This window comes from Micropterus salmoides, unplaced genomic scaffold (genome assembly GCF_014851395.1).
Source record: "Micropterus salmoides isolate LMB-PRFRI ecotype aquatic unplaced genomic scaffold, ASM1485139v1 Ms_hic_scaffold_4, whole genome shotgun sequence".
NCBI classification, from domain to species: domain Eukaryota; kingdom Metazoa; phylum Chordata; class Actinopteri; order Centrarchiformes; family Centrarchidae; genus Micropterus; species Micropterus salmoides.
In genome coordinates, this window is record NW_024043372.1 from 20,264,766 (window position 1) to 20,277,088 (window position 12,323).

Genomic DNA, 12,323 nt, shown 5'->3' on the forward strand with positions numbered 1-12,323 from the left:
TTTTAAGCGGGCACACACACATTGGCTCAGATTTACTATTTCTAATCAATGAGGGGAGTTCTTCATGTGCTCCCCAAAGACCTATTAATGGCCTCTAAGGTGTGCATATTATCCACATTCAGCATTCAGTTACACACAATTATTCTCCTCTGACTGACCCGAATTAATGTTGAGCAAGAAAAGATTGTTCCCCGTGTCCCAGCGCTGTTTTGTCCAGTCTTGTCACTTAACTAGGACATTGGGAATATCGTAGAATGTGGGGCTGAACAAAATAATTTACAATATTTTTCAGTCATTGCAAAGAATTAACGGTGGGCCTAATAGATAAAGAGGGAATCAACTGTCCTCTGGAGACAGTAGAGCTAACAGCCAAATGGCCTCAGAGAGTGGCTGGATAGCATCAGCTACAGGAGCATAAAAAGCTCATAAAATTATCAGAGTCCAATGTTTATTTGTGGTCTTTTACATGGGAACCAAATCTAAAAACTATCAGTTGATTTTGTAATCACAATTTTTCAAATAAACATGCTAATCTAAGTATTTGGTAGAATAACTGCTATTTTTTGAGTTTGCATAATTAGTTGGGACAAAAAAGTCATAATACAATACAGTCATCTAGCACAACACCAGAAACAAAAGTCTTGCCTACTGTGTAGTCAGCCTACAAAATCTCACCAAAAATGGAACATCACAAACTCCACAATAGTAACAGATGGTACTTGATGCTGCTAGATTAAATTGTATTGTAGAGATGCTGCCCTTATTGTGTCCACCCCTTGCATTTTGTTCATATTGATCGTCTTTAGTTATTATGTTAGATTATTATTCTAGTTTTATTATTCTGGTTTTGTAATCCCTTTTGTGATCCTTTGACTCTGGCCATTTCCTACAGCTGGGCCAAAAAGACAATCCAGCTGTGGACCCTATCATCCAGGGATTGAAAGGAGTAGTGCATCATGGTAAGTAATAGGGATGTAACCCCCACTTCCAAACTCTGCTTTATATAGAACAATCTTATGTACTGTATGTGGTGAATGCATTTAAATATGTCAATAAATATAACAACATATAATAGTTATTCTTTGTTTCTCTGTTTGTTTTTTGTTTGTTTATTGATTTATTGTCCACTGATATTGTTTTACCAAAATCCCCTCCACATGAAACAATACTGACTGAATTAAGTTCATGTGGGATATTCAAAAAGCAATTATCCCTTACAAAATCACTTTGGCATTGCTGTTGTTGATGTTTTGGTTGATCCTAGGAGTAAATTCCTTGTGACAGTGCAGACATTGTGCTCCTCCCTACCTCCATAGAACACAGATTGATGCTCGAGCTGCGCAAACATTTGGCTTCTTCTTCTTATTTTTCTTTTTTTTTAGATCCCAAATTAGAGTCTAAACACAAGATATGAGCATAGTTTAACTTCAAAAGGAGGCAACATTTGCAAGATACCGCCTCTCCCTTGCTAGTGTAGCGCCACAGTAGGGAGACCTCCCAAGGAGCTTCACTCATAGAGGAAGAACTATTAATTACATCCGAGCCTCAATTAGACAACACTGACTCAGACATACATGTATAGGCTCTTGTGGGCCGTGGCTCCTGCAAAGGCTCATATTCACATATAAACTGTTCATGTCTTGTTTTGTATGCCGAGGCACAATTATTCATTGCATATCGTCTTAAATGAATGCTGCTTTGCTGGTTCATCTGCATGCATGACTTATGCAGACCATAAGCAGATGCTTTAGCTTGACTGTGTAATCCTTTACTGCATCTGGGGACACAGCCGCTCTGTTTACACGGACACGTATGACTTGTTTTACAACATGCCGCTGACAGTCTTTATGTGAGCATAAGCATACACTGACAAGGACATCTAAATGGATGAGGATCTATAGAAGCATGGAGTAATTACTCTGTACCCATGCTGGTTCCACAAGACCCAGTGCTGGGCTTCATTGAGTCGTTTCTAATTATAATTTCACTCCCTGTTCTTTCTGGAGATGGATGTTTGATATTGTGCAATGTGTGCTGGTGAGGTTGTGGCCTGTTGTGTTGAGCATTGGGAGAGAAAAAGAAAAAAAAACATTTTCAACTTTCTAAATAAGCAGGAAAAGAGCTGAAAAAACAAGTAAGGGGAAAAAGATCACTTACAGACCCATAGAGATTCTTAAAAATACATGTGAATTGGCCTCTGAATCAGAAAATGGGTCACTTTGTTCATTGAAATCTCTATGCTTTTTTCAATTTCATTGAAGTAATTGCAATAAAGAAAGTAGCCTTTTTTTCTGATTGGTCTGTTTTCAGCTTGGAGGCCATTTCACTTGTGATTTTCATTTCACAAAGGTATTTACGCTCCACTTTTCTTTCCTTATATAATTTTGATAAAGGCGTGGTGCCAAAAAAACGCTTGTTATACTAGATTATTTTCTGAATCTCCACCAGTCTCCAAATGTGCCTGAGCTGCGTGCTGTGTAGCTACGCAGATGTTCGTGCACAGTATCTCTCATCTCACAGCTGAAAGAGAGCTTGATGTGGGTGTGGTGGTTTTTTGGACTCTCTTCCTGCTGGCTGCTAAATGCTCCTCGCCTCCTCCCTCGCCAGGGTGGTTGGTTTTCCACTAGCTCGTTATCCCACAGTCATCCATCCATCAGCATCTTGGCGGCCCATGAGCGATAGGGCACGTACGCTGTCTGAAGACAGGAGAAGAAACGCTGTGAATACTGAATTTGACTCTGAGTACAGATGAGGCATGGGGGCGAGGCATCCATTGCCTCAGTAGAATCAGTCCTATCACCCCAAACCTTCTTTTAGATAAGGTCATGAGCTGTGCGAGATTGGATTTGACATAAATTCAGTTTTATTTGGGTTTTTCGTTTCATAATTCAAGGAATCGAGAAGCCCACTTGCATAGCCCACACAGGGTATTTGCAAGAGATAAAAGGATCTTCCTCTGGATCACAAACATTTCCTGCTTGTTTTCTTTTTTCCTGTTTTTTTACACAGCATTGCCTTGTTCTGATCACGGAGGATAGAGCAGATGTAATCATTTGGATCTGTCTTAATCCCCATGGCCCATGCCACAGTTGTTACACTGAGCAGAGCCGGCTCCCACCTAGCCACAGATCAGCTGTCAGAGCAGGCCATTTTATCTGACTCCTCTCCCTTTGCTCCTCTCTCAGCCCATCTGAGCACAAAGATCTGGCCCGAGTGATAACAACTGGTGAGGCTTTTAACTGCAGTCACCATCATTGCACCAGTGGAGGTTCAGCAAAAGCAGTTAAAATGCCACAGCGCAAGTGAAATGAAACAACCTTGTAAATGTTGGCGTAAATGTAACTCAAGATATGCAGGGTCGTTAGCAAAGCGAGAGTGAAAGATATGACATTTTCTGTACCCGTACAGCAAACTGTGCTCTTCATTTTTGTGTACTGACAAGTATTGATCCCATTCTCTACCCAGAAAAGGAAACCCACCTCAGGTCGTTTATCCTGAGGGATCTGCTGCCATCGTCAGTGGACAGTTATTACCGATACACCGGCTCTTTGACCACGCCGCCCTGCAGCAAGGTAGTGGAGTGGATCATCTTCTCCAGGCCCGTGTATTTGTCCCACTCACAGGTGCGTTTAGTCCACACACATACACAGACACACACACACACACCCAGGCTACTACATTCTCAAGTCACAGTCTGATCCTATTTGCATACACACAGTGGATCACTTGCTGTCCCACAGTGTCGACACATAAGCCATTTTTCCTCTTATCTATCTCTCTTCCCTTTCTCCTCATTCCTCCCCAACTCCTCTACATGTGAAACCATAACTGCCTACATAGTGGGTGATTAAGCAGGAAGGGGAAGCTAATTACTGGCATTTGAAAGATCGCGGGAGAGGGCTCTTATATCATGCTGTTGGTCTGAGAGAGCGACTATAGGGTCTTAAATAGAATACTGCTGCACATGGAGGCTGGTTATCATACTGTTAAAGTTGTTTAAGTGCAGACATGTTCATCATTAATTTAAACGTTCATTGATCTAAAATATTGCAGTAAAGGTTTAATGAATATGTGTAATGGAAAATGTTGCATTTTACGGCACTCCTATGTGCTTTACAACGGCTTACCTGCAACTGTTTATGCCGTTTGTGATTTTGAGAGATAATGTATGCCAAATCATGCCCCGAGCTTTTTGCTGATCCCATACAGAGTCCTTTGCTGCATCTTTTATACATACAGTTCTTGGGTTACCCAGCTGCATATCCTCTAGAGCGTTGTATGCTGTAGAAATTTGCAAGGCTCAGTGGAATTTCTATCAACTTGCAGGAGGACAAATCTTTTGTTCAGAAATGACTTCTGCTGCAGGAATATTGACCACCGCTACAATGTTTGTGACGCTCACAGATAGTCTTTTATGAACCTGTAATTCATTTCTTCAAGCACGCATAGGACACATTGATTCCACAGTATCTGTAATGTGTAGTCATTACAGCACGCGGCAGGAGATCATTCGTAGCAATCAATGGCTACAAATTTGCCCCATTGAGAAGTTACAGCCCAGTAGGTAGCCAGGATGATGATTGAGGTCTGTGCCTGCTGGTGCCTGTGGTGTGAATGTTTCTTGCAAATACTGTGCTCCAGTTGTGAAGAGTCAGCTGCTGGCAAGTGCCTTCAAATGCAGTCCTGCATGATATATTATATTCAACACACACTCACACAGAGTAACAAAAGCACTTAAATTTACTTCAGTTTCTATTCTCTGTTTCTTTCCATCTAGCTGGAGGCCTTTTACTCCATCTTTACAACAGAGCAACAGGATCATGTGAAGTCTGTCGAGTACCTGTGGAACAACTTTCGGCCCCTGCAGGACCTGGACAATAGGAAGCTCTTTAAGTCGGCTGTAAAAGACGCATGGCAAAAAGACTTGACTGAGATCCTGGGAAGCCCTCATAGCCCTGAGGCTTCAAGAGGTAAACTTTTTTTCAGGTCTGAATCACATTCTCCCTGTCGTTTGCATTGTAGCACTACTGGTTTAATCTGAGCATGTCCTATAATTATAATCATGTAATTACAATCATTACTTAATATTTTATTAGTTATTGCAAACTGCTGCCTGAATTACTCAGCGTAGACAGAGACTGCTGTAAACTCAAGGTCTGATATTACAGTTAAGTGTGGATTAGTATTACATTATGCACACTGTGTGTAGGCCAGGGTTACGCCAGAGATCAGCAAAATCCCATCCCATCCAAAAGCAGCCCAACATCTTGCAATTTTTGCTAGTCTACAACCTTCAAAATATGTCCTAATTGACTTTAAGCCCCTAGCCCTTAGTTACTGTTGCTATGCATGTCAAATGTTCATTTCTTGCACAGCAATGTTAAAGATTGCAGCTTACGTTAGACCAGATAAACACATTTTCTTTTGTCCATTCCTTAAACTTTGTGTTTTTTGTTTTGGAAAGACTGAAAAGAAGAGACCTTTAAATTCCTAGAGTCACTCTTAATAGAGTCCAATACTCCTCGCTATATCGTGTGGAGTAAGTTTGATGGGCCGGCCATGCCGAACTATGATTGCACAAGGTGGTTAGCGTATGGGCAATCGGCAATTGACCCTCATGCTGAGGTGGCCAGACTGTTATAGCAAATAGTGTCTAATGATGCCTCCAAACTAATGTAGAATGTGTCAAAAACAACATGTTCTTTGTAATATGTATTATCACAGGACCTGTGAGTCCTAAAATATGCTACAAGTCATAATTGTATGGGGCTTGTATTACCAGGGGTCCTCATGGATCCTATATTTATTTATTTTTTTCACAAAGACTGCTCAGTTTTTCAGCACTATTTTCTTTCTGGTCTACAGTGAAAATTATTAATGAGATTTTTGATAGTATTTTTGATCCAAATTCAGGAAGCTCCCCTAGCTACTAAGAATTGAGTACCATTCATAGGGGCTATTAATAGGTAATAATAGGAATTTCAGGAGATTTTGGACAAAGCTTGTCCTGTCAGAATAGTGCATGTCATTCTCTCATTGTTACAACTCACTCTTATATCAAAGAACATATTAACACAAAGTGCAGACCTCATGCAGGGCTTGATTAGAGTATTTTTATTCGTCTTCGTCTTTCATGTGTGCATCTTGCAGTGCTTGCTTTAACAGAACAGTACAGGAACTATGGAGACTAATGAGAAAGGCTGCTGCGTCATAAAGTGGTGTTGTTGGTGTCTGGCGGGGAGAATTGATTGGGAATGCTTGTGATGAAGTTGGAGCACTCTAACAGGGCCGATCAGCAATCATCATTAATATGTGGCACAGCTAAAATAGACCCATACAAATTAAGTTGTGAAATTGCTTTTGTGGCATGTCAGTGGGCAGAATGAATGTGGACCAGTGTCTCCTTTTTTTTCCAGCTTCCTTTTTTCTCCCTTTTTTATCTTTGTGTCTCTTTCTCATTTCTATTTCACTGTGTTAAAATGTAAGAATCCATACTTAATGAGAGTTGCAGGAAGTATAAAGTGTCAGTCATCTCTTCAGGGGTGACATCTGTCAAGGGTGTGTGTGTGTGTGTGTTATCTGCACACAGTAAATGATGACTTTTGCTTATAAAATGTTGTGCGAGCCAAGGCCACACCTTGACTGACTGTTCCATCACTGTGACTTTTACAGCCACGAATGTTGTCTGGCCATTAGTGATGAAGAGCTAACCTTTCTGATGCAAAGTGCAGGTTGCAGATTAGTTTGTTTGGCCCAGATTTATTGTTAGTGTAGTAATAATGACAAGATACAGAGGGCAGTAATTATTGTGTTTGCTCTAATATTGTATATCTGCATACATGCAGATATACAATATTATATTATATTCTGTGCGAAAACAAGCTCCGGCACCCTGTGCATGCAAACCTTTTTCTCACATGGAGATGAGATTTAGTGTACCTCTATTTTGAATTTGGTTTGTTAATGTTGATATTGTCCATAAGGTTGCAACTAACTTTAATTTTTTTTTTCATTGTATTAAAAAATTGCATAATGTACAATTTTATTTTATATGTATATCAGGCATTGAACTACTAACCAATTCATTTTCTTTCAGTCAACTAATCGATTAATCAAAACAACAACATAATCTAATATTATAATGGTAGTCAGTGTGAAGACTGTGGTGGTACCTGTAGCAAGAGTCATGCATATAGACTGTATCAAAGAAATACGCAGTGTAGTGACCGTGTTGGTATTTAGCCAGATGACATGCAGAACTTAACTTTCCTTCAAAGTTCAGAAAATACCAATTATTTATGTTAAAGTTGGCTATATTTCTTTCTTTGTGTTTTCAGTGAATGTCGGTCATCTACACGCAGCCTCTTATTGACGTATTGTACAGCCTTGAGAGGAGAAAGGCAGTCGAACTGCTGTTTGTTGACAACAGTCAATTCATCCGCTTTATGGTAGAAGCTGCCAGGAGAAAGATTCATGGTTTACTCTGAGTGGTATTGCAGACTGAGGTGAAACCTATATCAGGCTTATTTGGGGGGTCAATACATCAATAGCATGTTAGTCAATAACATGTTAAGCAATATAGCCAGTGATGAGACATTAGGGAGTATTCTCTCTCTTAGGGAATATTTTGTTTTTCAATTAACCTAACCTGGAACACTAAATCATTTTGCTGCCAATCTGCCTTTATATTTAAGGATTTGGGCCTTAGATCAATTACATTTGACGTCATGTTTGCTCAGTGCACCACATGTAAGAAAAATTGCCCCAAAATTGATGAAATAGCATGAATTAGCAAAAATACAAGTAAGAATCCCAACTCTTATTTTATTGCAAGGTGCACTAGAGGTGTTGATAAGACATGTATCTTGTTGATCTTCACCCGCTGTTGATTTTAGTAGTACTACTGTGCATTTCTAGCCAGCATTGGTGATCAAAAGGATGATGACTGTCATGATGGTAATGATGCAGGCAGTAAAATCACGATGATGTCTTCAGCTGTTATTAAACGGCTGTTGTTGAGCTACTGAAGTTGACAAAGAACATCTGACGGGTTATAATGCATTTCGCACCTGTCACACCTCATCAACACCCCAGCATATTCTCGGTATTGTTTTTTTTTTCTCCCCCTTTTCCCCTCTGACTGATTTCCTCTCACCCTGTCTCCCTTTCACATATCATGGTGCATAATTTGCACCACAGCTTCACTGTGTAAATGGAAAAAACTGTGGTGACTATTTCAATTTGACAGAAACCCTCTGTGCATATAATCAGTCTACACTGGTTCCTGATTGCTGTTGCCCTCATGTGCTGAGAAGCATGTCCAGCTTGTCCCTTACTCATACTGACAGATTCATGTGGAAATATCCATGCTGCAGCCTACACTGCCACCTTGAGGCAGACCTACAGGGTTTTGTTTCATCCTCCTCCTCATACATCCTGTTTAATGCTGCACAGACAGGAACTTGCAAATTACGTATGGGCAGGAAGTTGCAGTATTAATTGTTCACCACACATTTATCACTACACCCAGCCTGTATTCTTCATGGAATCACCTGCAGTGTTGTGGCATGAAAAAGACACAAGTGTCCGGATTGACAATGTACACTGACACCTCGAGGTTATGCCTGACTCCAGTCCACCCACCGGGAGTGTTTTTGTTATTGAGTTACTGTATTATCTTGCACCTTTGAGGTTTCTCAAGCGGAAATGGCTTTCAGTCAACTCAGCAGCAGACAGTAATAATAGGCTTGTTAAAAGGCAGCCTGCATTCTGCCCATACACATAAATGGACACAAATACATGTGGTCAAGCAGTCCTCCCAGCCATAGCCTTTCATGTTCACCCAGCTACATTCAGATGGTGTGACACAATTTTATTTTATTTTCCTTAGCGTGAAAAGCAAAATAACTACTGCTTCTTTATCTTACTCCACTTTTCTTGCTGCTCTTTCAGTGTGCAGCAGTGCCCCAGTGAGCATGAAGATCTGGCCGCTGAACCAGACTGCATTGATGGTGAGCTGGGAACGCCCTCTGACCGTCTACCACCCGCCAATCACCAGCTACATGGTCTCCTACAGCTGGGTGAAACGTGATGTGGCTGATGAAAAGACCTTCGCTAAGACTGGGGACCAAAGCATGGTGAGCGTCATTATCACAACTGCTCACACCAGACCAAAGCAGTTTGCCAGAACCGCCTACATTTTTGTCTAAATGTCTTTCTATTTTTCAAGATGGATGTGTTTTGAACAGCTCTGATTGGTTTGCAGAGCCTGAGATGTCTCTGGCAGGATCAGAGGGTGACTGCATCAGTGACAGTGTGTACAGGAGGTGACAGGTTTTGATGAACGATGTTGGTTGATATGAGGGCCCAGACACTCACCTGTCTGAGACACGTAGGACTGTCACACACACTGACAAGTCTAACAGATATATATATATGTGATGTGTTGACAAATGCAAGCATTTTCCATCATCTTCTATTTTCCTTTTTTTTTACTCTATGATGCAGGTCACTATATTCAGACTCATGCAGCAAAACGTAATTCAGATAAAAGCATTATAAACCAACATATGGTTTATAAAATGCTTTTTTTAACAATTTGAAAAAATCCAACCTGTTTGTATCATTTGAATTTTATAGATTCCAGTTCTCAATGATTATTCACAGTTTCAATTCCAATATGGTTAAAAAAAAAACAGGTCAAATGTTTAGATGGCAAAACTAGCTTTACTCTTAAGTGTTTACTTTGACCTTTATTGTTTCATCAAAATAATTACATCCACAGTCTTTTGAACTGAACATTCACAAAATAAATACATACAATAAAAATGTATGATCCACAGGCAGTACATACATTTTCTTGTGGATGCTGTGGTATTTGACACTGCCCTTTTTTCTCTTTACTCATCTTCCTCTTTGCCAAAGAGAACGGTGTGTCGCAGCTTAGTATCCGTGAGACATCAAACACTGAACACTCTTTCAGGGTGACGGCATGCTGCCTTACATTTTTGGTCAGATTTGATGTGCAGCCTGACTTACAGCTAATTAGCTTTCCGCATGCATTGCACTTTGCTTTGTCATTTGCCATTTCAAAGCCTGATAGTCACGTCCTTGCAGATATCTTGCCTTTTTTTTGCAGTGCTAAGGGTTATCATGTTTAGGAACCGATAAGCAGAACCGAAATTAAAACATTTTTAACAGGTACCCGGTTCTTGGCTTTTTGGATGTGGTTGTTATTTGGAACTGGCTTTCGGTTCCCAACTGTCTGTTTTCAGTTAGTGGAGGCAGCTCTTTGAACACAAACTGTCTTCTTTGAGTAACCAATGCAGGCAACTGTGCAAATGTAGTCCTTTAGATCTCAGTGAAGTTTTTGACACCAGTGATCATACAGTTCTGCTTGTGTGCTTTAAGCATTAAGTTACCACTTCAGTTCTCACTGTCTCTCCAACAGAACACTCACTGTCTCTACAGAAATATATCCTCCTCCTGCAGGAGGTTACACCTACAGGGCTCTTCTCCTTCACGCTATATATTCTTTTCCCTGGTAAAAAAAATCCTTCCAGTTGTGGGATCCCAACACCCAGATGTGCATCTCTTTAAAGCCCACTGGCCCCCAGCTGCCTTTACAGTCTGCGTGACGGCCTCTTTAGATATAACAGTAGAGGGGGCCAGTGGGCTTTAAAGAGATGCACAGTTCAGGGGCAAAACAGTCACCCACCAGTTCAGAGACCTAGGATCAGTTGGTGGCCGTTCTACCTCCAGCTTGGCCATACGTTCCAGTAAACACAGTTGTCATTGTCGTGAGTGGGAAGCTGGTGAGGGATCATGCATTGTTGCTGCACCAGCAATTTCTACTGGTTGATTTGAGCAACTGCACAGAGGGAGTGGGATCCGAGGAGAATGGTGTAAACCTTTGCTCATCTCCTCCACCCAAGAATGTGTTTTGCGTACGGATGTATGTGCAGAGTTTTTTTTAATTCATATATTCATATTCTTCAAGAAGATTTTGTGACATTGTAACCAGTTTTGGCGGGCTTCTCCAGGGCACAAACACTGAGAGTGGGCCTTTTGAAAGAAACAATACTCACTCATTCTGAGAGAGAGAGAGAGAGAGAGAGAGAGAGAGAGAAGGAGGAGGAGGAGGAGGAGGAGGAGATGTAATTTTAAGAATTGTTTACCTAGGTAGTTCAACTGTTTTGTGGAAAAAAACATATCAGATGCAAATTATTTTTCCATGCAGTTTATCTTTGTGTCTTAAAACCTGCCTGGAGGGGAATCTTTAACTTACAAACGAGTTACTGAAGCTTAGAGACAATGGACAAGCAAGTTGAAATATGCAATCAGGCTTCCTGCAGTCAGGAACTGCCTCACAAATTAAATAAACTAAAGCTGTCCTCAGCTGAAGATAAATGAGCATCTATTTCCTCTCCTTTAGATTACTGTAGCTCATTTAACTCCCGCGCCCCTCAGAAGTCCATGTCTCTCTGGCAGCTTGTTCAGAAAGCTGCCACAACAGTTCTGTCTGATATTAAACATAGAAACCATCTCACCTCTATTTCAGTCTCTCTGTGCTGGTTACCAGCTGCCTTCAGCATCATCCAGCTACATTTACTGACCTTTTAACTTCCAATCAGCCAAACTGCTCTCTGAGGTCCTCTGGCTGAGCCGTCATATGTCTACAGTCTAGTCCTCATTTTTTTTTGTATTCTCTGGTCTTGACACGAGACACAAGAGGGTAGAGCATTCTCTATATGCTGTGGTATAACTTGATTGAAAAGCTTAGATGTCAAATATGAAGTAGAGTCATTTCTTAAAATCTATATTTGAACTTTGTTGCCTTTCAAGCTGAACGACGAAGTGGACTGGTGAGACTTGTTTGTGGGGAGACTTGCTGTCTAAACAAATATTAGACTGACTGTTTTACAAACAATGGATTAATATGAATTAACGCTTTGTTTTTGTTTTCATGTGATATCTCTGTTCTGTTAAGATTAGTCATCTACTGCAAATGGCTGACTGTGTCAGTGAGCTGCTCTGTGCACTCCATTAATGCAGTCGATCAGTCGCTTTTGCTGACAGTATTCTCTGCACCTCTCTGTCTGCTCTCAGCCGGTCTTATTTTGCCCACTTCATTTCCATTTCAATTTTCACTTTCTATCTCAGGACACCTTTATCTGAATTATTTTAGAGAAATACTAGCTCTCCAGCACCAGAGGCAAACACCCATCCGTTCAGAAGGCCATTTTAATATAAGTAAAGCCATCTGCAAGCTGCACAACACAATTAACTGAGCCCAGACACAAGGTTTTAAATGGCATAGAACT

The 12,323-nt window shown here is 40.7% G+C and overlaps 1 protein-coding gene across 1 annotated transcript in view; it reads left to right on the forward strand.

Annotated features, from left to right (window-relative positions):
* Positions 1–12,323, forward strand: part of ca16b (carbonic anhydrase XVI b) — a 106,843-nt gene that overhangs the window by 75,835 nt on the left and 18,685 nt on the right. The window contains exons 6-9 of the mRNA XM_038695536.1: positions 893–959; positions 3,466–3,623; positions 4,778–4,970; positions 8,953–9,137. Of these exons, the coding sequence (XP_038551464.1) occupies positions 893–959; positions 3,466–3,623; positions 4,778–4,970; positions 8,953–9,137 (603 nt within the window). The remainder of the gene's footprint in view (positions 1–892; positions 960–3,465; positions 3,624–4,777; positions 4,971–8,952; positions 9,138–12,323) is intronic.